The sequence below is a fragment of the Pelodiscus sinensis genome, unplaced genomic scaffold, assembly GCF_049634645.1.
Source record: "Pelodiscus sinensis isolate JC-2024 unplaced genomic scaffold, ASM4963464v1 ctg143, whole genome shotgun sequence".
NCBI classification, from domain to species: domain Eukaryota; kingdom Metazoa; phylum Chordata; order Testudines; family Trionychidae; genus Pelodiscus; species Pelodiscus sinensis.
Genome location: NW_027465955.1, coordinates 114,969 through 142,330, shown reverse-complemented (window position 1 = coordinate 142,330; position 27,362 = coordinate 114,969). Strand labels below are relative to the sequence as shown.

Below are 27,362 nucleotides of genomic sequence, written 5' to 3'. Positions count from 1 at the left end.
ACAGAGGTGGTTTATTGCTTCTCCAGGACACAGCACAGCACAGATGTAATCAGGTTATAGGGCAGGCCTAGGATGCCTCAGCCCCCCTTGATAAGGGGGATACTGGGCCCCTAAATCCCAGCCCCTTTCCCTAGGCTGTCTCCTCCATGATCCCAGCCAGAAACTAACTAACGCTCTTCCAGCCCTGCCCCCCAACCAGGGGCAGCATCCACCTTCCTTTGTTTCTCCCCATGGGGGGTGGCTGGTCAGACAGGTTGAGAGACCCCTTTGCATAATGACTCACCCCTGCCCTGCTGGGCCGTGCTGCAGCCAGTGGGGGTCACTCACAGCCCACTGCCCAGCACAGCAACCAGCAAGGTACCAACACTACGTCACACTGCCCCCGATCCCCCTGACCTGCCCCCGATCCCCCTGGGCCCAGCTGGCCCGACCTGCCCCCGGAGTGGGGTCTAGTGGGTTAGAGCAGGTGGGCTGGGGGCCCGGACGCCTGCGTCCCCTTCCCACCCTTGGGGAGACCCTGGGTGCGGGTCACAGGGCCAGGCCCAGGGCTGAGGGCTCAGTCTCAGGGTTTAAGGGCCCAGCCTGGTGCCTTCCTCCCCCATCTCCCTGCCCCCCACCAGTCCTGGCCTACCAGGGGCGGAGCTGCCCTGCCCCCCCGGGCCGGTCTATATAACCAGCCTGGCGGGGAAGGAGACTTGGGGCTCAGATCCTTCTCCGCGAGGCCAGGACGGGGGTGAGCTAAGGGCAGACCTGGGGTGAAGGGGGGGGCTGTGGGTTGACCCCAGGGGCTGTGGGCAGAATGGGGCCGGGACCCCATTTCACTTGGGGCGACTCCACATGGCCCCTCGGCCGGGGTGAATGGAACATGGGGGGCAGCTGGAGCCCGGACTCCTGGGTTCTCGCCCCGGCTCTGGGAGGGCAGTGGGGTCTAGTGGTTAAAGCCGGGGGCTAGGAGCCGGGACAACACACACATCACCCATAGAGCATGACGCTGACGGCTCAGGTCCTGGCCGGCTGCCCTGCCAGGCCGGTTGCCCAAGGGGTTTAGGGGTCTTGGGGGTTCACGCCCTTTCTCTTCATGAGGATCCCCCCCCGAGTACACAGGCCACCCCCAGGGCTGTGTCCATGGGAGTTGGGCGCCCCAACGATGTGTCCATGGGAGTTGGGCACCCCCAGGGCGGTGTCCATGGGAGTTGGGCACCCCTAACGATGTGTCCATGGGAGTTGGGCGCCCCCAGGGCTGTGTCCATGGGAGTTGGGCGCCCCAACGATGTGTCCATGGGAGTTGGGCGCCCCCAGGGCGGTGTCCATGGGAGTTGGGCACCCCCAAGGCTGTGTCCATGGGAGCTGGGCGCCCCTAACGATGTGTCCATGGGAGTTGGGCGCCCCAGGGCTGTGTCCATGGGAGTTGGGCGCCCCCAGGGCGGTGTCCATGGGAGGGGGGCGCCCCCAGGGCGGTGTCCATGGGAGTTGGGCACCCCAGGGCGGTGTCCATGGGAGTTGGGCACCCCCAGGGCTGTGTCCATGGGAGCTGGGCGCCCCAACGATGTGTCCATGGGAGTTGGGCGCCCCCAGGGCGGTGTCCATGGGAGTTGGGCGCCCCCAGGGCGGTGTCCATGGGAGTTGGGCACCCCAGGGCGGTGTCCATGGGAGTTGGGCGCCCCCAGGGCTGTGTCCATGGGAGTTGGGCACCCCAGGGCTGTGGCGCGCTCCCTGCTCTAGGCAGACGAGCCGTCGGGCGCCCTGCACCCCCACCCATCTCCCCCTCTGCCCAGGCAGGTGGCTGCGGTGACGCTCGCCATGGCCCCGCGGGGAGCCTGCCTGGCGCTCGCCCTGGCCCTCCTGGCCGCCGGCCTGGCCCTGCGGATCCCGGCCCGCGGCCGCTCCCGGCGCTTCCTGCGGGAGCACGTGGACTTCCCCCGGAGCCGCGCCCCCGACGCCCAGCGCTACTGCAACGCCCTGATGGCGCGCCGCAACCTGACCCTGCCCTTCTGCAAGCCCACCCACACCTTCATCCACGCCCCCGCCCGCCAGCTCCGGGCCGTCTGCGCCCACGCGGGGACCTGCCACCGGCGCCGCTGCGCCAGCCGGCACGCCTTCCCCCTCACCACCTGCCAGGCCCTCGTGGGCTCCCGCCCCGCCCGCTGCAGCTACCGCGGCTGGTCCTGCACCCGCCGTGTCCGCCTCACCTGTGGCCACTGGGGGCCCGTGCGCCTGGACGAGATCCTGTAGGGCCCCCGCACCCCCCTTCGCCCCGGGCAGCCTCTCCCCCTTCCCCCATGGGCCGGGAGCTCGGGGGTTCCCACGCCGGGACCCGGTGCCAGCCCCCCAGCGACGCTCCGGGCTTCCTCCCCAGGCTGGCACCGAGACCCCCCGCCTGAGCCCAGCGCCCGCCTGGCTGAGGGCTGGGCCGTGGAGAAGAAGGGGCCGGGGGGGGGGGAGGGGGGGAGGCTCTCATGGAGTTTGGTTCCCGCGCTGCTTCCTGCAATAAAACCCTTTCCTGGCAGCTGCCGCGTCCGTGTGTCGGGGGCACGAGATCTGGACGGCCAGAGCCACGGGCCTCCCCGTAACACGGAGCCAGCATGGACCCCCGTGCACCCTGCCCTTGTCCACCCCCGTGCACCCTGCCCCCGTGCACCCTGCCCTCATGCACCCCCGTGCACCCTACCCTCGTGCACCCCCGTGCACCCTGCCCCCGTGCACCCTGCCCTCATGCACCCCTGTGCACCCTGCCCTCATGCACCCCCGTGCACCCTGCCCCCGTGCACCCTGCCCTCATGCACCCCTGTGCACCCTGCCCCCGTGCACCCCCGTGCACCCTGCCCTCATGCACCCCCGTGCACCCTGTCCCCGTGCACCCCCGTGCACCCTGCCCTCATGCACCCCCGTGCACCCTGCCCCCGTGCACCCCCGTGCACCCTGCCCTCATGCACCCCCGTGCACCCTGCCCTCATGCACCCCCGTGCACCCTGCCCCCGTGTACCCTCGCCGGCAGCCTGGCTCTGTGCCCTGCAGCACTCTGGGCAGGGCAGGCCCGGCCCCAGAGCTAACCCACCTCAGGACTTGCTGCACCCGCACCTTCCTGCACTGGGAGGGGGGCTTCGTCACACCCCAGGGCGGGGTCGGGGCCGCGCAGGGCAGTCCCACATGCACACACCCGCACACACACTCCCGCGCGCACACACACCCGCATGTACACACCCGCACACACTCTCACGTGTACACACACACACACACACACTCTTGTGCGCACACACCCTCACACGCTCTCTCACTCACACACACCCGCACACACTCTCACGTGTACACACACACACACTCTCGCACGCACTTGTACACACATTTGCACGCACACTCGCCCACACCCACACATTTGCACACATGCGCACACACTTGTACACACACACACACACACACTTGCACATGCACTCGCATGCACACCCACTCTCACACATGCACACAGCGGGGGAGGGACATGCACCCAGGAGAGAAGAGGCCAGCCCCGGCCAGTCCCTGCCCCCTGTGTCCTCTCCAGCCCTCGCCCGGCCCTGGGACACGGGGGGAGGGCTGGGGGTTATGACCTCAAAGGCCACCTGCCCCTCCCCTGCTGGTAGCCCCAGCCATGGCCCGGGACGGGGCGGGGAGCCCTGGAGCGACTGGCCCGGCTGGGGGTACCCAGAGCGCCCTGGCTACCCCTGTGGCTGGGCAGGTGGCCTGAGGCCGCTGGCCAGGACTCCTGGGCCCCACTCCCATTCCTGCCCCTATTTCCCTGCCCCCCAGCTCGACAGGCCCCGGCCCGGCTCTAGATAACCCGACTGGCGGGGAAGGAGACTCAGGGCTCAGCTCTGCCGGCAGCCGGATCCTTCTCTGCGGGGCCAGCACTGGGGTGAGCTGCGAGCAGACCCAGCCGGGGCAAGTGGGGGGGATCTTGGGGGCTGGATGGGGCCGAGACCCCACTTCACTCAGGGGCGACTCTGCAGGGAGCTGGGGCAGCAGCGACCAGGTCCCAGGAAAGGGAGTGAAGGGACAATGCGCAGGCCACCGACAGAGCAGCGCCCGGCCCCACGGGGACCCTGGGGTGGGTCTGGGCTCCCCGGCCCCACGGGGACCCTGGGGTGGGTCTGGGCTCCCCGGCCCCACGGGGACTCTGGGGTGGGTCTGGGCTCCCCGGCCCCACGGGGACCCTGGGGAGGGTCTGGGTGTTCAGGCGTCGGGGCAGGGGACGGGGTTTGGGCTCCGGCGGTTCTGTGGAGGGGGCAGATCCACCCCGCGCTGTCTCCATCCATCCCCCCTCTCCCCACGGCAGGTGGATCCAGGCGCACGACATGGCCCCGGGGGGACCCCGCCCCGCGCTCCTGCTGCTCCTGGCCCTGCTGGCGGCCGGGCGGGCCCAGCGCGTGGCCCCGTCGGTGGAGTTCCTGCGCTTCGTGCGTGAGCACATCGACAGCCCCAAGAGCAGCCCCCGGCCCGGCCAGGGCTACTGCGAGTTCATGGTCCGTAGCCTGGGCCTGCCCTGCCCGGCCAGCCACACCTTCCTGCACGTGCCCCCCGGCCGGCTCCGGGCCGTCTGCAGCCGCGCCGAGACCTGCCGCCAGCCCTGGGAGTGCGACAGCCGGGCCCCCTACCCCCTCACCACCTGCCGGCTGCTCTTCGCCGGCCACCTCCCGCTGCGCTGCCTCTACCAGGAGAGGGACCAGACCCGGCGCCTGCGCCTGGCCTGCAACCGGCTCCGGGAGCCCGTGCGCATCCTCCGACTCCTGTAGCGCCCGGCCGGCCTCTGGCATGGGGCCGTCCCTGCCCCCGGGACATCCCGCCTCCCCCTCCCCACAAACCCGCAGCTCGGGGCGGAGGGCGTTCCCGCGCTGGGGCCCGGTTCCCAGCCCCCCCAGCGATGCTCCGGGCGCCCACCCCCCGGCTGGCACCGAGACCCCCCGCCTGAGCCCAGTGCGGGGAGAAGACGGCCCTGGTGGGCCTGGGAGGTTCTCAGGGAGTTTGGTTCCCGCGCCGCTTCCTGCAATAAAACCCTTTCCCGGCTGCCGCAGCGTCCGTGTGTCGGGGGCCGGGGGCCGGGGGCTCCAGGTCTGTCCTGGCTCTCAGGTCGGTCCCACGCTCGGCCCGTCCGTCCCCGGGCAGGACCCCCCTCTCCAGTGCGGCAGCCCCAATGCAGGGGACACTCCAGTGCGGCGACCCTCCACCTCCAGGACGGCGCCTCTCAGGACCTCCTGCCGCCTGCCTCCACCGTGAGCCCTCGGGGTCCCCTCCCAGAGGGGACAGCGCAGCCCGTTGCCCAGCTCAGAGCGACCCCCAGCAGCACCAACGGGAGGGCTACGGGGCTGTGAACCCAGCAACGGATCCCTCAGGCCGCTCGGCCTGGGCCCTGCCCACACGTCTCCCCTGCAGCCCAGTGAGTCCTGCCTCCTCCGCTCTCTCCCCCAGGAACAGCCCCGGGCTGGGTCTGGGCACCGCTGGGTGTCTGCTTAAAACCAGGGCTCCGTAGGGCCCCTCCTGGGCTGGAGACCTTCCCAAACGGGCCGCACGCCAGTCCCACCGAGCGCTCCGGCTGCCATCCGGAGCCTCCCGAGGAAAACCCCCCGGACACCCCAGCTCTCCCTGCGCCCCAATCAGCCCCGGGTGGGGGGTGAGAGAACCCGACCTCACCCACCCCCAACGGGTCCCACAGAACCAGCCCCAGGCCCCGGGTCCGTTCACACTCTGGACCTTCCCCACAAGGCCACGCCGGCCCGTCCTGGAGAATCGACAGTGGAAGGTTTATTAACAGGGGAAGAGAAGGCGGCGAGTGAGGCTGTTGAGAATTCGTCCCACGCACCGAACCCCAGCGCTGGACGCAGGCCCTAGCAGAGATGCTGCAAACGGCCGGCTTGGCCGTCTCTGGTGCCCGTCCTGCGGCAGGACGGGTCGGCCACCCTGCCCGGAGCGGGCCACGTGAGCGTGTGGCCTGTCCGTGTGGCCCAGGCCGGCAGCCACGAGGCGCTGGCTGGTCTGCAGGCGCCCAGACGCATCCCGCAGGCGTGTGTTGTCCCAGGCGCAGGGCCAGGCAGCCCAGCCAGACACTGAGCCCCCTTCCCCACAGCAGCCAGGCCCGTGGCTCCCCCCAGCCCGAGCAGCGCCCTCGTGCATAACGCCGCACGCCGGCATCACACTCGTGCAGGCATCACGCACGGCCCAGCAGGGCACGAGCCTTCCACGCCTCCCATGGGCCCCTGGCGCAGAACCTGGGGCAACCCCCCCCGGGGGCGCAGCAGAGATCTGGCTGCTCACGTCACAATCCAATAACGTGACCCCCGTCTCCCAGCCCAGCCCCCAGCCCCCAGCAACAGCCCCTCCCCGGCCGTGTCTGCAGGTAACCGGGTCGCCTGGGCCCCTCTTCCCCCTCCCCTCCCCGTCCAGCGTTCTCCCCTCACTGGGACCCGCTGGGCTGGTCGGGGTCCCCCCTCTGCCGCCCCTTGTCTGGCATCTGGCCGGACCGGCCGTGTCCTCTGGGCGGGGCCGGGGGCACCGGGGCTCCAGTTCTGGGCTGTTCTCTGCAACAACCAACTCCCCCCTTGTCACGTTGAACCGGTAACCTCCGGCCACTGAGCGCCCCTGCATGCAACCCCCCGAACCCTCAAAACTGCCCTGTGGGACTGGGACAGGCCCTGCTAACTTCCTGGTGTCCCCCATCGCCGGCCCCTGTGCCCCAAGGGCAGCGTGCGCCCCGTCCCCACTGCCAGCCCTGAGCCGTGCCCCGGCGACTCGGCACACAGGCTGCAGGAGGGAGCCGGCTCCAGGTGACCCCCCGGCTCTGGCTGGCTGACTGGCCCCACACTGGGCGTTTCCATCTCCCCACCATCCCCTGCAGGCTGTCGCAGGGACCTTTCCCCTTCGAACACCGCGACAGGCCAGGGCTGGGCACCTCCGGGGGCGTCCGCTCCGGGCGAATGGCTCAAACCCAGGGCTCCGTACAGCCCCGGACTGGAGACCTTCCCCACAGGCCACACGCCAGTCGCACCGAGCGCTCCAGCCAATCTGGCCGGCAGGAACCCCCACGAGCAAAACCCCTCGGACACCCCAGCTCCCCCTGCGCCACAGTCAGCCCCGGGCCTGCACCCGGGTGAGGGGTTAGAGAACCCGACCTCACCTCCCCCGAACGGGTCCCCGGTCCCAGAGAACCAGCCCCGGATCCCTGGTCAGTTCACACTCTGGACCTGACCCACAAGGCCTCGCCGGGCCCGTCCCTGAGAATCTACCAGCCAGAAGTTTATTAACAGAAGAGAGAAATGCATGAGAGTGAGTGGCGAGTGAGGTCGTTAGGGAGAATAGTGCCATGCCCCGAATCCCCCGGTTCTCGACTCAGGCTCTAGCAGGGATGTTCCAAGCTGCCGGCTTAGCCGTCTCTGGTGCCCCTCCTACGTCAGGACGGGTCGGCCACCCTGCCCGGCTCTGTCCCTCGCGCGGCTGCCTCTGGGATCCGGAGCAGAAGACAAGATGGAGTTGCCTCCTGGCCGTATAGACCTCTCCTGGCGTGCTCCTGGCCAGAGCAGGGCGCATGGTGGGGCCCTCTCTCCGGTTCACATGCCGGCAGGCGCTGTGCCCTGGCCGGGTGGCAGACACATTCCTCAGGCGCCCAGGCAGCCATTGTCCCTGGAGCAGGCTAATTAGCACAGCCCGGGACTGCAGGGTGGCTCGTTACACCGGCCCCTCGCTCTGCCCCGGACAGAACATGCCCAGTGTCCGCCCAGGGCCCGCGTCCCTCACCCCACACGAGCCAGACCCGGCATCAGCAGGACAGGCGCTTCCACGCGACCCCTCGCACGGCCCCTTAGGACAGGCCGGCCCCGCCATGGGTGCACAACGGCTTGGCTGCTCCCCGTGGCCTCCAGTAACGTGCCAGACGCCCCGGCCCGGCCCTGACTTCCCCGTCCACCCCACTTCCCCAGCTGCAGCCCCCGGCTCTGGGTTGGGACAGCAGCTTCCCCCGCCATGGCTTTCCCAACCTCCCGCTGGCAGTTGCCTGCCCCAGACCACAGGGGCCAGAGGGGTCGTGTCCGACGCCTGCGAAATCCCAACCGCCAACCGGCCCGGGGAGCCGTGGGGCTGGCAGCTCTCACCGAGGGGAAGAAACACTGTCAGACAGAGCAGCTTATGCACCAGCTCGGCCTGCTCCCGATCCCCCTGGGCCCAGCCAGACCGGCCTGCTCCCAATCCCCCTAGACCCAACCAGCCTGGCCTGCCCCCGATCCCCCTGGGCCCAGCCAGCCTGGCCTGCTCCCGATCCCCCTGGGCCCAGCCAGACCGGCCTGCTCCCGATCCCCCTAGACCCAACCAGCCTGGCCTGCTCCTGATCCCCCTAGATGCAACCAGCCTGGCCTGCCCCCATTCCCCCTGGGACCAGCCAGCCCACCCTGCTCCCGATCCCCCTAGACCCAACCAGCCTGGCCTGCTCCCGATCCCCCTAGACCCAACCAGCCTGGCCTGCTCCCGATCCCCCTGGGACCAGCCAGCCCGGCCTGCTCCCGAACCCCCTGGGACCAGCCAGCCCGTCCTGTCCCCAATCCCCCTGGGCCCAGCCAGCCCGGCCTGTCCCCGATCCCCCTGGGCCCAGCCAGCCCGGCCTGCCCCCGATCCCCCTGGGCCCAGCCAGCCCGTCCTGTCCCCGATCCCCCTGGGCCCAGCCAGACCGGCCTGCCCCCGATCCCCCTGGGCCCAACCAGCCCGTCCTGTCCCCGATCCCCCTGGGCCCAGCCAGCCCGGCCTGTCCCCGATCCCCCTGGGCCCAGCCAGCTCCCACAACACATTGGTGTTTCGCTGTGAAGACGCACAACACTGCTGCACCCGCTGGTGTGTGTCTGCCCAGCCTGCGCGGGGGGAGCGAGGGGGCCTGGCTGGGTTGTGCCGCGCACCGGCCCGGGTGGGTTTGTGGGGGGAAGCCGGAGGCTTTTGGGAGACACCAACAGGCTGCACCTGACTAGTGTGGACACAAATACACTGACAGCACCACACACGGACACACTGGGAGCACCACACAACCGCACACACACTGGCAGCGCCACACAACCACACACGGACACACTGGGAGCACCACACAACCGCACACACACTGGCAGCACCACACAACCACACACGGACACACTGGGAGCACCACACAACCGCACACACACTGGCAGCGCCACACAACCACACACAGATACACTGGGAGCACCACACAACCGCACACACACTGGCAGCGCCACACAGCCACACACGGACACAGTGTGAGCACAACACAACCGCACACACACTGACAGCGCCACACAGCCACAGTGTGAGCACAACACAACCACACACACACAGGCAGTGCCACACAGCCACACACGGACACACTGGGAGCACAACACAACTGCACACACACTGACAGCGCCAGAGAGCCACACACAGACACACTGAGAGCACAATACAACTGTACACACACTGACAGCACCACACAGACACACACAGACACACTGGGAGCACAACACAACCGCACACACACACTGACAGCGCCAGAGAGCCACACACTGACACACTGAGAGCACAATACAACCGTACACACACTGACAGCACCACAGAGCCACACACAGACACACTGGGAGCACAATACAACCATACACACACTGACAGCACCACACGGCCAAACACAGACACACTGGGAGCACAATACAACCGTACACACACTGACAGCACCACACAGCCACACACAGACACACTGGGAGCACAATACAACCGTACACACACTGACAGCACCACACAGCCACACACAGACACACTGGGAGCACAATACAACCGTACACACACTGACAGCACCACACAGCCACACACAGACACACTGGGAGCACAACACAACCGCACACACACACTGACAGCGCCAGAGAGCCACACACTGACACACTGAGAGCACAATACAACCGTACACACACTGACAGCACCACAGAGCCACACACAGACACACTGGGAGCACAATACAACCATACACACACTGACAGCACCACACGGCCAAACACAGACACACTGGGAGCACAATACAACCGTACACACACTGACAGCACCACACAGCCACACACAGACACACTGGGAGCACAATACAACCGTACACACACTGACAGCACCACACAGCCACACACAGACACACTGGGAGCACAATACAACCGTACACACACTGACAGCACCACACAGCCACACACAGACACACTGGGAGCACAACACAACCGCACACACACACTGACAGCGCCAGAGAGCCACACACTGACACACTGAGAGCACAATACAACCGTACACACACTGACAGCACCACAGAGCCACACACAGACACACTGGGAGCACAATACAACCATACACACACTGACAGCACCACACGGCCAAACACAGACACACTGGGAGCACAATACAACCGTACACACACTGACAGCACCACACAGCCACACACAGACACACTGGGAGCACAATACAACCGTACACACACTGACAGCACCACACAGCCACACACAGACACACTGGGAGCACAATACAACCGTACACACACTGACAGCACCACACAGCCACACACAGCCACACTGGGAGCACAACACAACCGCACACACACACTGACAGCGCCAGAGAGCCACACACTGACACACTGAGAGCACAATACAACCGTACACACACTGACAGCACCACACAGCCACACACAGACACACTGGGAGCACAACACAACCGCACACACACACTGACAGCGCCAGAGAGCCACACACTGACACACTGAGAGCACAATACAACCGTACACACACTGACAGCACCACAGAGCCACACACAGACACACTGGGAGCACAATACAACCATACACACACTGACAGCACCACACGGCCAAACACAGACACACTGGGAGCACAATACAACCGTACACACACTGACAGCACCACACAGCCACACACAGACACACTGGGAGCACAATACAACCGTACACACACTGACAGCACCACACAGCCACACACAGACACACTGGGAGCACAATACAACCGTACACACACTGACAGCACCACACAGCCACACACAGACACACTGGGAGCACAACACAACCGCACACACACACTGACAGCGCCAGAGAGCCACACACTGACACACTGAGAGCACAATACAACCGTACACACACTGACAGCACCACAGAGCCACACACAGACACACTGGGAGCACAATACAACCATACACACACTGACAGCACCACACGGCCAAACACAGACACACTGGGAGCACAATACAACCGTACACACACTGACAGCACCACACAGCCACACACGGACACACTGAGAGTATCATAGAGCTGGAAGAGGCCTCAGAAGGTCAAGTTCAGCCCCCTGCTCTAGGCAGGACCAACCCAACTCAATCAACCCGGCCAGGGCTTGGTCGAGCCGAGACTGAAACACCTCTAGGGATGGAGACTCCACTACTTCCCTAGGGAACCCAGCCCAGCGCTTCCCCACTCCCCTAGGTCTGTCTACACTACAAAGTTAATTTGAAACAGCCGTTATTTCGAATTAACTTGTATCGCGTCTGCACAGCCAAACCGCTCTCTCGAATAAATTCAAACTAGCGGAGCCCTTATTGGAATTAGGTAAACCTCATTGTACGAGGGGTAACCCCAAATTGGAAATAGCTATTTGGAACGCAGCGCTGTGGAGGGGCCTCCAGCCTTCCCAGGGAGCCCTGGTCAAGAACATACTTCCCACCCCTTTGGGGGTGGCACATTATTATTTACATACTTTTTTTTTTTTTACAAATATGCTTTCATTTCTCTTTGCTTACAATTACTCCTATAGGTAAATATTTTTGTTTTGGATCTTAAAAACCTCACCTCCTATTTACACACAGATACATGCATATATTCTCTGAATATTTCTAACACTATTTTTACATACCTGTACAAAGATTACATTCACTTTTATTCATTTGGGGGTAGTTAAGTTCCCAATAGAACCCCCTTGAAGTTCTTTAGTCAAATTTGCCTGGATTATTTACAGACACTCTTTTGGAAAAGGGCCCCTTTTTCCTTCAGAATAGCTGCAAAGAAACCAAAAATTCTTTTCCTATAACATTTTAGCATTTTCATAACTGCTCAGTTCCTTCCATACTCTGTAGAGTTAACTTCTCAGTGGTTTTTTTAAACACTTTCTTATTTCTTAAAATGAAAACTGGCCTTGCTTCAGATATTACTTCTTGTAAGTATTGTTTTAAGAATTTAGATTTCCAGTACCTGTACTTACTGCTTTTTCTTAGTTCTACCACAAGGCCTTCAATCTATCTTTTGCCTGCCTGCTTGTCTGGGCCTGATCCTGGTTCTTTCGGCTGAATGGCCCTTTTCCATGGACACAGGCTTTGTCCCATTACCAGTTTAGCAAGGAGGGTGGCCTTGTTCACTAACCCCACACCTCCTGGTCCTTTTTCTTAAAGTTCCACGAGGTGTACCGGTAGTTTGGAATAGGAACCTAGTCCGAACTACCTAGTTCGAGCCCCGTGTAGCCGCGCTGCACTGGGTTCGAACCAGCGGGGATTTAAAAATGGCGGCTCCCCGCTTATGCAAATGAAGCCCGGGAAATTCAAAACCCGGGCTTCATTTGCAAGTGCGGTATGCCTACATTACCCTCCTAGTTCGAACTAGCGGGGTAGTGTAGACATACCCAGAGGGACTGAGGGTTGTTTCAGAAGAGGCACATCCAGCCAGGCCTTTTGTCTTTGGAAGAGGGAGTTTTGCATTTGAAACCACAGGGCAATGGGGCAAGACCTATGTGGCCAAGGAAGGCTGCAGATTTTTCAACCTAGAAACCCAAAACTGTCAGTGTACACTTGGGATGGATTTGTTCCTGCTACTTATGCTAACTTTCATGACCACTGTACTGAAGTTACTAAGAATGTAACAATGTTCAATGTGCAGGATTTTGTACCAAAACCCTGGAAATGGTTAAGAAATGTACCCAAGGACACAGTGTATGTTCAAAAGCCTTGTGACACTGGTATTTTACTGTTAATACTTGTAATTAGTGTTGGAGCTTCTCACCTGAGAAAGGGGAATCCAAAATTGGTGTGTGATGTGAAAAGGGAAACTGAGGCACACCACCAATTTTGTTTTCAGGGCTAAATGCAAAGATGCCTACACTATGTGGGATGAGAGCACATACATTCATGCACTGTTAAGTGGGTTTCAAACTGTTGCCCAAGCTGCCCTGGATAAAATCGCTATTTTCTCTCGCTCTGGGCAAAGTCACCTGACCTGGATAAAGAGAATATTTGTTACATTACAATCACAAACACATGTTGCCTCACAATACCTTCTCTTAAACAGATTAAATAGAAAGTGACACTACGATTATACCAGATATCGTAGGGTCAAAAGGGGGAGTATGTAGGGATAACATATTAACGTATTTAAAATGATTCCCCTAAATGGAAGTGACTCCCCATAATTTGTTCCCCACAACTTAAAGTGTTTAGATTTATTATTAATTCTTCTTCTTCTTATTTGTTAAGATTGTTAAATGTTTAGATTTATTATTATTATTGCCCCTTTAGAATATAATGTATTAGGTCATGTAACTTAGAACTGTTAAGAATATAATCCTATGTAGCCAGAAACAGCCCCCCCTCTGTGCTCCAGGGCATGCTCAAGCTTGTGCAAGGGGCAGCTTGAAATTGACATTGCAGAGATACATTGTAACAATGCATTGTCAAGCCACTAACTGCTATGGGAGCCAAGCCCTGTAATTGACTAAGGGCATTGTTACATAATTGAGCCTGTTCTCTTTAAAACATTGTAACTTTACTCAGCACTCAGAGAATGTTTTAAGCAAAACCACCCAGAAACTTTTGTAACTACAACTCTGAGATATGTAAAGTTATTATTATACAAAAATACTGTATGGGAAACATTCATTAGGGAATGTACGTAAGAGAGAGAGTGCTTGGAGGATGAATGAACGGTTCTGAGAGGTGCCAGCCTGAGAATGCAGCAACAAAGGGCTGAAGAAGGCGTCAGGTGCCAGTGCAACCAAAAGGTGTCAAGTGGAGAAAACCAAGTACTGGAGGTCCACCCAATGAGATCACTGACGAGCACCTGGCAGCCACCCTGGACATCAGCATGATGCAGCAATTCCCATAGACTGGCATAGGAAGAAATTCCTATAAGAACTGGACTAAAAGACTATGGAGTCAGAGTCCAAGGTTCTGCTGCCAGCCCATCAGGAGCTTGAGATGCGCATCCGATCAGGACTTCGCTCCCCACTACCATCACTTGTGTACAGAGTACCTGGCCAGTATTCGGTCACAAGCAACTTCCAGGCTGGGAACTATAACAATACACAGAACTTGAATGAATGGATGGATGAATGTTTATATGCATAAGGGTTAAGTAGTTAAACAACGTTGTTTGCTTCTATCTTTTCTTTATTCTTTATTATCTTTACAATAAATGTGGCTTTTGCCTTATCCCCCTCATAAGATCCTGCTTGCTTTTATTGGTACAACAGCCACTCTGGGCACAACCAGGAAAACTTACTCTCCTCTCCCCCAGCCCTGGAGACATTAAGGGCATGTCTAGACTACAGGGTTTTGTCGATGGATAACTGTCGACAAAGCTTCTGTCGACAAAGAGCGTCTAGACGACAGCCAGTTCTGTCGACAAGCAAGCCGCTTTGTCGACATGACAGTGTGGACACAAAGGACAGTGTAGATGCAATAATGCCTTCTATGGACAGAACTCTGTCAACAAAAGGCGTTATTCCTCGTAGAATGAGGTTTACAGCCATCGACAAAACTCCTGAGTTTTGTCGATGTTATGTCGACATAACTCATAGGCAGTGCGGACACAGGTAGAGTTTTGTCGACAAAACCCTGTAGTCTAGACACACTCTAAAGGGATAGACCCTGGCCACAGTACCTGTGTCAGCTCCAAGCCTGCCAGCCCAGAGCCAGCAGTGGCCACCAGGGCCCCTGACCCAGTGGCCCCAAACATGAGCCAGCAAGCCCCTGACAGCCAGCCCTCCACCGCTCCCCAGGAGCAGTCTGCCAGCTCCCAGGAGCCTGCCAGGGGCTGGAGAAGGCAGGCGCGTTCCTGGTCCAGGGTGGGGATCATGGGCCTTATTCAGGTTTGGGGGGGATGCCCCCAACATCCATGATCTCCACACTAGACAGAGGAATGCGGCCGTTTATGGTAGGATAGCTGCCAGCCTGGCCACCAAAGGCCACATGCAAACCCAGGAGCAGGTTTGCATGAAAATCACCTTGCTCTAGCGAGACCCCCCAACCCTGAGCCCTGAGCTTCCCCTCCCCCTTTTTCCCCTTGCTTCCCCCTCCCCTGTCCCACCCTCTCTCTTCCCCTCTTCCACCTCCTTTTCCCAGTCTCCCCAGAGGTTCATCCCCCCCAGTTTTGTTCAATAAACCCAGTTTCTATTTTTGAACATACGTGTCTTTTATTTGACATCAGGAAGGGGGGCTAGGGAGGGGTCAGTGGGAGGATGTGAGGGAGGAATGGGGCACGAGACCCCAGTGGGGAGGACCAGGGAGGCTCTGAGGGCTCCTCGGGGTGGACGCTCTCCCTCAGGGCATCCTGGATCCTGACAGCCCCCCAATGGACCCCCAGATGGCAGCCTGCAGCAAGTGCAGCTGGGCTGATGGCAATGACCCCATGAGATGCACGGCGTGCCCAGGGGCAGCTCTGGCTCCATGTGGCCGAGTGCTGTGGTGTCCCGAGTGCGGGCAGTCAGGGCACTCCAAGCCAGGACTGCTTTGCTGTCCCTCATCGAGGCAGACAAGCAAGCGGGGAACCCTGAGAATTGTCTGTGCGGGGTGGGGGTCGGGTCCCTATAAGCACGGAGCTCCAGGTATGTCTACACTCCCAGTTCGGACTGGGGATGCAAATGGAGACGACCGAAGTAGTTAATGAAGCGGGGATTTAAATATCCTGCACTTCATTAAAATGATCTCGCCGGCGCGCGCCGGGACGCGTTAGTCCGGTTTTGTTCAATATCTTTATTAATGACCTGGCTGAGGGGATGGATTGCACCCTCAGCAAGTTTGCAGATGACACTAAGCTGGGGGGAGAGGTGGATACGCTGGAGGGCAGGGAAGGGTCCAGAGTGACCTGGACAGATTAGAGGATTGGGCCACAAGAAATCTGATGAGGTTCAACAAGGACAAGTGCAGAGTCCTGCCCTTGGGAGGGAAGAATCCCAAGCATTGTTACAGGCTGGGGACTGACTGGCTAAGTAGCAGTTCTGCAGAAAAGGCCCTGGGGGTTACAGCGGATGAGAAGCTGAGGATGAGTCAATCGGGCGCCCTTGTAGCCAAGAGGGCTAATGGCATATTAGGTGCATTAGGAGGAGCATTGCCAGCAGATCCAGGGAAGTGATTGTTCCCCTTTATTCGGCTCTGGTGAGGCCACATCTGGAGTGTTGTGTCCAGTTCTGGGCCCCCCACTACAGAAAGGATGTGGGCGCATTGGAGAGGGGCCAGCGGAGGCAGCCAAAATCATTAGGGGGCTGAAGCACATGACCTATGAGGAGAGGCTGAGGGAGTTGGGTCTGTTCAGTCTGCAGAAGAGCAGAGTGAGGGGGGATTTGATAGCAGCCTGCAACTCCCTGCAGGGGGGTCCAGAGAGGCTGGAGAGAGGCTGTTCTCAGTGGGGGCAGGTGGCAGAACAAGGAGCAATGGGCTCAAGTTGCAGTGGGAGAGGTCCAGGTTGGACATTAGGAAAAACTCTTTCCCTAGGCGGGTGGGGAAGCGCTGGGCTGGGTTCCCTGGGGAAGCAGTGGAGTCTCCATCCCTAGAGGTGTTTAAGTCCCGGCTTGACAAAGCCCTGGCAGGGTTGATTTAGTTGGGATTGGTCCTGCCTAGCGCAGGGGGCTGGACTTGACCTTCTGAGGTCTCATCCAGCTCTATGGTTCTAGGATTCTATGATTTGGACTAAAGCCCTTAGTCTGAACTAACGTTATTCCTCAAAAAATAACCTTTCCTCTTCGAGCACCACCTCCCCCAACCCGTCCCGGCACCGACTTCCCCAGCTGCAGCCCCCGGCTCTGGGTTGGGACAGCAGCTTCCTCTGGGCGGGTGTTTCCCAACCTCCTTTTGACAGTTGCCTGCCCCAGACCACAAGGGCCAGAAGGATCGTGTCCGACGCCTGCGACATCCCAACCGCCAACTGGCCCAGGCAGCCGTGGGGCTGGCAGCTGGGACCGGCCCTGGGGCCCCCTCCCTGCCCGGGCTGGGCTGCTCCAGGCCGAGGAGCCGTGGGCAGCCCCGGGAGGGTGGGATGTGACCGATTCCGGGATGAAGAAGCAGCCCAGGGTGGCACCCGGCAGAGTGCGGCCCAAGCCCCGTGCACCTTGGCGGGAGGGGTCTAGGCAGGGCTGGTGCAGGGCTGACTCTGTGCTCATGGCTCCGGGCCGGCGGGGTCTGGGCGGGGGACGTGGCACGTGGGGCTCCGGGCCGGCGGGGTCTGGGCGGGGGACGTGGCACGTGGGGCTCCGGGCCGGCGGGGTCTGGGCGGGGGACGTGGCACGTGGGGCTCCGGGCCGGCGGGGTCTGGGCAGGGGACGTGGCACGTGGGGCTCCGGGCCGGCGGGGTCTGGGCAGGGGACGTGGCACGTGGGGCTCCGGGCCGGCGGGGTCTGGGCGGGGGACGTGGCACGTGGGGCTCCAGGCTGGCGGGGTCTGGGCGGGGGACGTGGCGCGTGGGGCTCCAGGCCGGCGGGGTCTGGGCGGGGGACGTGGCGCGTGGGGCTCCAGGCTGGCGGGGTCTGGGCGGGGGACGTGGCGCGTGGGGCTCTGGGCCGGCGGGGTCTGGGCGGGGGACGTGGCGCGTGGGGCTCCGGGCCGGCGGGGTCTGGGCGGGGGATGTGGCGCGTGGGGCTCCGGGCTGGCGGGGGACGTGGCGCGTGGGGCTCCAGGCTGGCAGGGGACGTGGCGCGTGGGGCTCCGGGCCGGCGGGGGACGTGGCGCGTGGGGCTCCAGGCTGGCGGGGGACGTGGCGCGTGGGGCTCCGGGCTGGCGGGGGACGTGGCGCGTGGGGCTCCAGGCTGGCAGGGGACGTGGCGCGTGGGGCTCCGGGCCGGCGGGGGACGTGGCGCGTGGGGCTCCAGGCTGGCGGGGGACGTGGCGCGTGGGGCTCCGGGCTGGCGGGGGACGTGGCGCGTGGGGCTCCAGGCTGGCAGGGGACGTGGCGCGTGGGGCTCCGGGCCGGCGGGGGACGTGGCGCGTGGGGCTCCAGGCCGGCGGGGTCTGGGCGGGGGACGTGGCGCGTGGGGCTCCGGGCCAGCGGGGGACGTGGCGCGTGGGGCTCTGGGCCGGCGGGGTCTGGGCGGGGGACGTGGCACGTGGGGCTCCTAGCCGGCGGGGGACGTGGCGTGTGGGGCTCCGGGCCGGCGGGGTCTGGGCGGGGGACGTGGCGTGTGGGGCTCCGGGCCGGCAGGGGACGTGGCGCGTGGGGCTCCGGGCCGGCGGGGTCTGGGCGGGAGACGTGGCGCGTGGGGCTCCGGGCCGGCGGGGTCTGGGCGGGGGACGTGGCGCGTGGGGCTCCGGGCTGGTGGGGTCTGGGTGGGGGATGTGGCGCGTGGGGCTCCGGGCCGGCGGGGTCTGGGCGGGGGACGTGGCGCGTGGGGCTCCGGGCCGGCGGGGTCTGGGCGGGGGACGTGGCACGTGGGGCTCCTAGCCGGCGGGGGACGTGGCGTGTGGGGCTCCGGGCCGGCGGGGTCTGGGCGGGGGACGTGGCGTGTGGGGCTCCGGGCCGGCGGGGTCTGGGCGGGGGACGTGGCGTGTGGGGCTCCGGGCCGGCAGGGGACGTGGCGCGTGGGGCTCCGGGCCGGCGGGGTCTGGGCGGGAGACGTGGCGCGTGGGGCTCCGGGCCGGCGGGGTCTGGGCGGGGGACGTGGCGCGTGGGGCTCCGGGCTGGTGGGGTCTGGGTGGGGGATGTGGCGCGTGGGGCTCCGGGCCGGCGGGGTCTGGGCGGGGGACGTGGCGCGTGGGGCTCCGGGCCGGCGGGGTCTGGGCGGGGGACGTGGCGCGTGGGGCTCCGGGCCGGCGGGGTCTGGGCGGGGGACGTGGCACGTGGGGCCCCGGGCCGGTGGTTCAGGGGTCTGCTCCGGGATGACAGCGCCCGGCCACGCCCGCCTAGCGCACAAGGGGTAGTGGCGGGAATGGCCGTGGGGCTGGCAATGGGCCGCGGGCGGTGCCGAGCTGGCTGCCTCGAAGGGGCGCGGGCAGGCGCCTGCCGTGTGTGACGTCCAGGGCGGGAGGGGCCGTGGCGCAGAGAACAATGGGATCGCCCCACGTGGGCAGTTGGGCCTCGGCGGCTCCTCCGGTTTCTCTGCTCTCCTGCCCAGCGCTGCAGGGGCACCCAGGGGGACGGAGGCCCAGCCGAGCACAGGACGCGCCCCAGGGACGACGCCAGCAGATTGCCCAGCTCTGCCGCTCACCTGCACCAGGGACTTGGCAACTGGTGCGTGTCAACTTCTTCCTGTAGCACCGCTCGTCCCAGCCTCTCCCTGCTTCTCGCCGCGCCCCCCTTCCCTGCCAGGCGCGGGCCGGCGGGCCCCACGAGCCCTTTGCAAGCCGGCCTGCACGCCTGGCTGCTCCTTTGGGACGGGGAGAGCCTGTTGGGAGGTGGGGGATGGGTTATAACCTCTCCCCTGTGTAAGTGGGGCTGGGGGGCACAGGGAGCACTGGGGTGTCTGAGGGGAGGTGGGGGATGGGTTATAACCTCTCCCCTGTGTGAGGGGGGCTGGGGGGCACAGGGAGCACTGGGGTGTCTGAGGGGAGGGGGGGGATGGGTTATAACCTCTCCCCTGTGTGAGGGGGGCTGGGGGGCACAGGGAGCACTGGGGTATGTGAGGGGAGGGGGGATGGGTTATAACCTCTCCCCTGTGTAAGGGGGGCTGGGGGGCACAGGGAGCACTGGGGTGTCTGAGGGGAGGTGGGGGATGGGTTATAACCTCTCCCCTGTGTGAGGGGGGCTGCGGGGCACAGGGAGCACTGGGGTGTGTGAGGGGAGGTGGGGGATGGGTTATAACCTCTCCCCTGTGTAAGGGGGGGCTGGGGGGCACAGGGAGCACTGGGGTGTCTGAGGGGAGGTGGGGGATGGGTTATAACCTCTCCCCTGTGTAAGGGGGGCTGGGGGGCACAGGGAGCACTGGGGTGTGTGAGGGGAGGTGGGGGATGGGTTATAACCTCTCCCCTGTGTAAGGGGGGGCTGGGGGGCACAGGGAGCACTGGGGTGTCTGAGGGGAGGTGGGGGATGGGTTATAACCTCTCCCCTGTGTAAGGGGGGGCTGGGGGGCACAGGGAGCACTGGGGTGTCTGAGGGGAGGGAGGGATGGGTTATAACCTCTCCCCTGTGTGAGGGGGGCTGGGGGGCACAGGGAGCACTGGGGTGTCTGAGGGGAGGTGGGGGAGGGGTTATAACCTCTCCCCTGTGTGAGGGGGGCTGGGGGGCACAGGGAGCACTGGGGTGTCTGAGGGGAGGTGGGGGAGGGGTTATAACCTCTCCCCTGTGTGAGGGGGGCTGGGGGGCACAGGGAGCACTGGGGTGTCTGAGGGGGGTGGGGGATGGGGGCAGGGCGCGGGGTATGTGAGCAGATTAGCTGTGTTAGGGTCCATCTACACTAGCTCGTTAGTTCGAGCTAGGCAGGGGAATTAGGGCAAGCGGAGTTACAAATGAAGCTGGGAGTTCACTATCCCAGGCTTGCTTTGCATGTTCCCAGGCGCCGCCATTTTTACATCCCCCTTTGTCCGAACTCCGTGCGGCACCGAGTAGGGAGTTCCAATCAGAGACCCTCATTCCAGCTAGCAGGGAGCCTGGTCGGTTGGGGGCTGGGGACAGGGGCAGGGGCAGGGGCAGGGGCAGGGCGCGGGTTGCCTGGCGGGCTGGGGGCTGGGGGCTGGGGGCTGGGGCAGGGCGCGGGTTGCCTGACGGGTTGGGGGCTGGGGGTTGGGGGCCGGGGGCTGGGGGCAGGGTGCGGGTTGCCTGATGGGTTGGGGGCTGGGGGTTGGGGGCTGGGGGCTGGGGGCAGGGTGCGGGTTGCCTGACGGGTTGGGGGCTGGGGGCTGGGGGCAGGGTGCGGGTTGCCTGACGGGTTGGGGGCTGGGGGCTGGGGGCTGGGGGCAGGGCGCGGGTTGCCTGGCGGGCTAGGGGCTGGGGGCTGGGGGCAGGGTGCGGGTTGCCTGGCGGGTTGGGGGCTGGGGGCTGGGGGCTGGGGGCAGGGCGCGGGTTGCCTGGCGGGCTAGGGGCTGGGGGCTGGGGGCAGGGTGCGGGTTGCCTGGCGGGTTGGGGGCTGGGGGCTGGGGGCTGGGGGCAGGGCGCGGGTTGCCTGGCGGGCTGGGGGCTGGGGGCAGGGCGCGGGTTGCCTGGCGGGCTGGGGGCTGGGGGCTGGGGGCTGGAGGCTGGGGGCAGGGCGCGGGTTGCCTGGCGGGTTGGGGGCTGGGGGCTGGGGACTGGGGGCTGGGCGCGGGTTGCCTGGCGGGCTGGGGGCTGGGGGCTGGGGGCAGGGCGCGGGTTGCCTGGCGGGCAGGGGGCTGGGGGCTGGGGGCAGGGCGCGGGTTGCCTGGCGGGCTGGGGGCTGGGGGCTGGGGGCAGGGCGCGGGTTGCCTGGCGGGCTGGGGGCTGGGGGCTGGGGGCTGGCGGGCTGGGGGCTGGGGGCTGGGGGCTGGGGGCTGGGCGCGGGTTGCCTGGCGGGCTGGGGGCTGGGGGCTGGGGGCAGGGCGCGGGTTGCCTGGCGGGCTGGGGGCTGGGGGCTGGGGGCTGGGGCAGGGCGCGGGTTGCCTGGCGGGCTGGGGGCTGGGGGCTGGGGGCAGGGCGCGGGTTGCCTGGCGGGCTGGGGGCTGGGGGCTGGGGGCTGGGGGAGGGCGCAGGTTGCCTGGCGGGTTGGGGGCTGGGGGCTGGGGGCTGGGGGCTTGGGCAGGGCGCGGGTTGCCTGGAGGGCTGGGGGCTGGAGGCTGGGGGCAGGGCGCGGGTTGCCTGGCGGGCTGGGGGCTGGGGGGTGGGCTGGGCTGGAGCAGGAAGCAGGGTGGGGGCGGGGCCGAGGGCCAGGGCTCCTGCTCTTTTGGGGAAGTGCTGTGCCGAGGGGCCCCGGAGCAGGGGCCCGGGGCTGAGCCGTTCTCCGTGTGTCAGACCCCTGCCCTGGGCCTCCCTCCCCCCACTGCCCTGCCCCTCACGGACCCTCTGGGCCCCTCAGTGGGCGGAGCCGGCCCACTCCACCCCCTCGAGTGCCCAACTCTCCTCTACATAAGGGCCAGGAGGGGAAGGGGACGCAGGATGCTCAGCGGTGCCGGCGCTTGGCTCCATCTCTGACGGGCAGGACGCGGGTGAGCTGAGAACAGACCCGGCGGGGGAGGGGGCAGGAAGGGGCCGTGCACAGCGGCACCGTGGGGGGGTCGGACTGGGGCTGGCAGCTTTGCTCGCGGGTTTCCACGGGGGCTGGGAGCTCTGGGGACATTCCCCGGTTTCTGCAGAGGAGGCGAGCAAAGCCCCCCAAAGCGGCAGGCCAGGCCCGGGGACCCCTCCCGTCCCGCCCCGCCCGAGCTCGGCCAGCCTGTCCTGCTGCATCGGGGACGCCCGGCCCCACGGGGCCCTGCCCGGCCATTCTCTGCGGTGCCAGAGACTCCGGCCCCACGGGGCCCTGCCCGGCCATTCTCTGCGGTGCCAGAGGCTCCAGCCCCGCGCCGGGATCGCCTCCCGTGCCCGCCCAGTGCTGGCCTCACGCTCGCTCTCGCTCTCGCCCAGCCCGGCCAGGGCAGGTCGCAAACCACACTTAGTCCTTCCGCAGGTTTTCTGCTTCACCTGGCAGAGCTGAGCCCCTCCCTGCTCCCACTCCCGCGGCGCCGCCGTTCCTCTCCCGGCTCCCTCCCCTCCGTGGCTAGGTCTCCCCCTCTCCTCCGTGCAGGTGGATCCGGACAGACGCGAGACACGCCATGGCCCCCCGGGGACTCCGCCCCTTGCCCCTGCTGACCCTGGCCCTGCTGGCCGCCTGCCTGGCCCAGCTCTGCGAAGGGAGCTACCGCAACTTCGTGACCCGCCACATCGACTTCCCCAAGACCGGCGCCCCCAACAGCCGCACCTACTGCAACCGCATGATGGCGCGCCGGGGCCTGACCCGCCCCGTCTGCAAACCCACCAACACCTTCATCCACGCGCCCACCGGCCAGGTCCAGGCCGTCTGCACCGGGGCGGGGCGGTGCCACGGGCGCAACTTCTGCGACAGTAACGCGGCCTTCTCCCTCACCATCTGCCGCATAGCGCCCGGCTCCCGCCCGGGGCGCTGCTCCTACCGCGGCCGGGTCCTGAACCGCCGGATCCGCGTGGGCTGTCGCAATCGGCTGCCTGTGCATTTCGAGAGGGTCCTGTAGTGCCGGGCGCCGGCCGGGAGCCGGGAGTCCTGCCTCTCCCTTCGCTCCGGGGCAGCCTCTCGCTGGGGCCGCTCCTGCCTCGTCCCTGGCCCCGAGACCCTCCGCCTGAGCCCAGCGCCTGCCTGGCCTGGGGCCCGTGACCCAGCCCAGCCACCCCCTCCCGTCCCTCACCTGTGGGGCCTGGGGGGCAGGGCGTGGGGCGAAGATGGTCTCAGGCAAGGCCTGGGAAGCTCTCGCTGAGTTTGGTTCCCGCGCTGCTTCCTGCAATAAAACCCTTTCCTGGCAACCACAGAGTCCGTGTCTTGGGGATGGGGGGAGGGGGATGGGCGGCGGAGGAGGGGGTGTCATGGGGACACTGAGGCGCACTCTGATCGTGCCCCAGCAGACGCACCCCAGCATGGCCGGTGTCTGACGGGAGGGTGCCGGCCCGCCTGGGCGCGGAGCAAACGCTGGGGAGGGCGGGAGGAAAAAACTGCTCAGGGCAGGAACCGGGCAGCTGGGCTCCCTCTGGGCTCAGCTGGGCCGACGCCGGGTCAGGTCCTGCCCAGCCGCTGCTGTCAGCTGGTCCCTGGTGTGAGGGTGACCCTGCCCCTGCTGGGCGCTGGATGCCGGGTGACCCTGCCCCTCCTGGGCGCTGGATGCCGGGTGACCCTGCCCCTGCTGGGCGCTGGATACCGGGTGACCCTGCCCCTGGTGGATACCGGGTGACCCCGCCCCTGCTGGGCTCTGGATACCGGGTGACCCTGCCCCTGCTGGGCGCTGGATACCGGGTGACCCCGCCCGTGCTGGGCGCTGGATACCGGGTGACCCTGCCCGTGCTGGGCGCTGGATACCGGGTGACCCTGCCCCTGCTGGGCGCTGGATGCCAGGTGACCCCGCCCGTGCTGGGCGCTGGATACCGTGTGACCCTGCCCCTGGTGGATACCGGGTGACCCCGCCCGTGCTGGGCGCTGGATACCGGGTGACCCTGCCCGTGCTGGGCGCTGGGTGCCGGGTGATCCCGCCCGTGCTGGGCGCTGGGTGCCGGGTGACCCCGCCCGTGCTGGGCGCTGGATGCCGGGTGACCCCGCCCGTGCTGGGCGCTGGGTGCCGGGTGACCCTGCCCGTGCTGGGCGCTGGATGCCGGGTGACTCCGCCCGTGCTGGGTGCTGGGTGTCGGGTGACCCCGCCCGTGCTGGGCGCTGGGTGTCGGGTGACTCCGCCCGTGCTGGGCACTGGATGCCGGGTGACCCTGCCCGTGCTGGGCGCTGGGTGTCGGGTGACTCCGCCCGTGCTGGGCACTGGATGCCGGGTGACCCTGCCCGTGCTGGGCGCTGGGTGTTGGGTGACTCCGCCCGTGCTGGGCACTGGATGCCGGGTGACCCTGCCCGTGCTGGGCGCTGGATGCCGGGTGACCCCGCCCGTGCTGGGCGCTGGGTGTCGGGTGACTCCGCCCGTGCTGGGCGCTGGGTACCGGGTGACCCCGCCCGTGCTGGGTGCTGGGTGCTGGGTGACTCCGCCTATGCTGGGTGCCGCATGCCGGGTGCCCCTGCTTGTGCTGGGTGCTGGGTGCTGGGCGCCAGATGCCAGGTGAGCCTGCCCGTGCTGGGTGCTGGGCGCCGGGTGCCAGGTGACCCCGCCCGTGCTGGGTGCTGGGTGCCGGGTGACCCCGCCTATGCTGGGTGCCGCATGCCGGGTGCCCCTGCCTGTGCTGGGCGCCAGATGCCAGGTGAGCCTGCCCGTGCTGGGTGCTGGGCGCCAGGTGACCCCGCCCGTGCTGGGTGCGGGGTGCCGGGGTCCAAGTTTGCCGGCGTGGCCTGGCTCTGTGCGCGCGCCACATGGGCCATCCTGGCTCTGTGCAGGGAGCCGGCCCCGCAGCGAACCCCCAGCGCCACAGGGCCCGAGTCAGGCTCCACGTGTGGCCGGCTCCGTCCGTGGGGTCCCACAGCCCCGGGCTGGGCAAAGGCAGCCCCTTGGAAGGCACCTTTCTGCACAGGCGGGCCCGGTGCTCCGACGCAGCGAGCTCCCCCTTACCTAGCCTGTGGGCTCCGATCTCAGCGACCCACCTCGGACCCTGGGGCCGCCTGTCCGCGCTGGGCCGACGTGAGGGCGGGGGGCTTGCGGCGGCCGCCTGCAGGGGCACTCGGTGTGCTGGGGCTCGCTGGCGTTACAAGGGGGAGCTGGCTGTGGCAGGGACCAGCACAGAGCTCGGGACCCAGCGACTGGTGCCCGGAGACCCATCTCGACTGGCCGAAGGGCTCCTGGGCTGGGCTCCAGGCTCCGTAAACCCCCGTGTGAGGCCGGCTGGGAGTCGCTCCCGGCTGGAGCCCAGGGCTGCGCGGTTCCCTCTGGGCGTGGGGCCCGGGGCCCAGAGCGAGGGGACCCCAAGGGGCCCCGGGAGAGACAGCGCTCAGCCCTCAGGCCCCACCCCAGCCCTGCGCTACCAGGGCTTGTTTTAGCCCCCGCCCTGCTCCCGGGGCGGGGCCCGGAGGGGGAGCTGGGGTCTGGGAAGGCCACATGGAGACGGGGCTGGCGGGCAAGTCTCTGGTGTTCCACAGCGGCCGCCCCGGGGCAGCACCAGGGCCCGGTGGTCCAGCTCTGCCAGCAGCCGGTGCCAGGCGGCTCCAGGGGCTGGACGGAGCCGGGTGCTTAGCGGGTGACCCGTGGGGCTGCCAGACGGTGTCACCAACAGTCCCGGACACACTGGGCGCTACGGCGCAATCGACAGCCCCTCGGACCTGGACGATACCCGACGGTTCCATTGTCGCTGTTCCATTGTCGCCGTTCCATTGTCACCGTTCTATTGTCTCGGTTCCATTGTCACTGTTCTATTGTCTCGGTTCCATTGTCACCGTTCCATTGTCACCGTTCTATTGTCTCGGTTCCATTGTCACTGTTCTATTGTCTCGGTTCCATTGTCTCGGTTCCATTGTCACTGTTCTATTGTCTCGGTTCCATTGTCGCCGTTCCATTGTCGCCGTTCTATTGTCTCGGTTCCATTGTCACCGTTCTATTGTCTCGGTTCCATTGTCACCGTTCCATTGTCGCCGTTCCATCGTCGCCGTTCTATTGTCACTGTTCTATTCTCTCCGTTCCATTGTTGCCGTTCCATTGTCGCCGTTCTCTTGTCGCCATTCTATTGTCACCATTCCATTGTCACTGTTCCATTGTCGCCGTTCTATTCTCTCCGTTCCATTGTTGCCGTTCCATTGTCACTGTTCTGTTCCCGCACAGAAAGCTCAAATACTGGACCGTCCGGTTCAAAACTGGACACCTGGCACCCTAGTGACCCGTCTCTGGCCAGCCTGGCCTGGCTCCCGGCCTCTGCCCATCCACAGAGGGACTGCAGCACCATGCAGGCCGAGTGGGGAGGGGTGTGTGTGTGGTGTGTGTGTGTAGTGTGTGGGTCTTGTGTATATGGTGTGTGTGTGTGTGCAGTGTGGGTGTGGTGTGTGTGTGTAGCATGTGGGGTTTGTGTGTATGTGGTGTGTGTGTGGTGTGCGTGTGTGTAGTGTGTGGGGTTTGTGTGTGGGGTGTGTGGTTTGTGTGTGGGGGGGTGTGTGTGCGCACACTAAGAGCAAGTGGCAGTTTGTGGTTATGCAGGCTGGGAGCAGGGAGGTCCGGCGGGAGGGGAACGGGGTCCCGGGGAAGGGCAGGGGGGCAGGGAGGCCTGGTGGGAGGGGAACGGGGTCCCGGGGAAGGGCAGGGGGGCAGGGAGGCCTGGCGGGAGGGGAACGGGGTCCCGGGGAAGGGCAGGGGGGCACACGGAGGCCTGGCGGGGAGGAGATGGGGAGTCGCAGAGGCCCACGGGGCCCACATGGCACTTGGGGGCAGGACTGGCCTCACCGTGCCAGGACCCCCATCCTGCTCCACCCCTACCCGCCGGGGGTGTAAACGTTTCCGTCTTACTCCCAGCCGTGCCCCAGGCCTGGCCCCGGTTGGCAAAGCAGCGCCTGGTTCCCCAACAGTCCTGGCGAAAGCTGCCCGCCCCGCCCCACAGGCACCCCACACGT

At 65.3% G+C, this 27,362-nt stretch overlaps 3 protein-coding genes across 4 annotated transcripts; all 3 read left to right on the top strand.

Moving 5' to 3' along the window:
* Window positions 1–678: 678 nt before the first annotated feature.
* On the top strand, window positions 679–2,382 carry LOC142825351 (ribonuclease-like). Its single transcript, XM_075917327.1, has 2 exons — window positions 679–733; window positions 1,776–2,382. The coding sequence occupies exon 2, from the start codon at window positions 1,801–1,803 to the stop codon at window positions 2,230–2,232; it is 432 nt and encodes a 143-aa protein (XP_075773442.1). The 5' UTR covers window positions 679–733; window positions 1,776–1,800; the 3' UTR covers window positions 2,233–2,382.
* A 1,085-nt stretch (window positions 2,383–3,467) lies between these two features.
* On the top strand, window positions 3,468–5,034 carry LOC142825349 (ribonuclease-like). The gene is made up of 2 exons (XM_075917325.1): window positions 3,468–3,886; window positions 4,307–5,034. The coding sequence occupies exon 2, from the start codon at window positions 4,326–4,328 to the stop codon at window positions 4,761–4,763; it is 438 nt and encodes a 145-aa protein (XP_075773440.1). The 5' UTR covers window positions 3,468–3,886; window positions 4,307–4,325; the 3' UTR covers window positions 4,764–5,034.
* A 14,277-nt stretch (window positions 5,035–19,311) lies between these two features.
* On the top strand, window positions 19,312–23,656 carry LOC142825348 (ribonuclease-like). 2 transcript variants are annotated; one of them, XM_075917323.1, is made up of 3 exons: window positions 19,323–19,468; window positions 22,255–22,329; window positions 22,908–23,656. In XM_075917323.1, exon 3 carries the CDS (start codon window positions 22,936–22,938, stop codon window positions 23,368–23,370), a length of 435 nt encoding a protein of 144 aa, XP_075773438.1. In that variant the 5' UTR covers window positions 19,323–19,468; window positions 22,255–22,329; window positions 22,908–22,935; the 3' UTR covers window positions 23,371–23,656. The 2 variants fall into 2 exon arrangements, with proteins under 2 accessions (XP_075773439.1, XP_075773438.1); XM_075917324.1 differs by lacking the exon at window positions 22,255–22,329 and having other exon boundaries at window positions 19,312–19,468.
* The last annotated feature ends 3,706 nt before the right edge of the window (window positions 23,657–27,362 follow it).

Excerpts from the sequence above, each read along its gene's own strand:
- LOC142825351 (XM_075917327.1), top strand. The coding sequence starts at position 1,801 with ATGGCCCCGCGGGGAGCCTGCCTGGCGCTCGCCCTGGCCCTCCTGGCC.
- LOC142825349 (XM_075917325.1), top strand. The coding sequence starts at position 4,326 with ATGGCCCCGGGGGGACCCCGCCCCGCGCTCCTGCTGCTCCTGGCCCTG.
- LOC142825348 (XM_075917324.1), top strand. The coding sequence starts at position 22,936 with ATGGCCCCCCGGGGACTCCGCCCCTTGCCCCTGCTGACCCTGGCCCTG.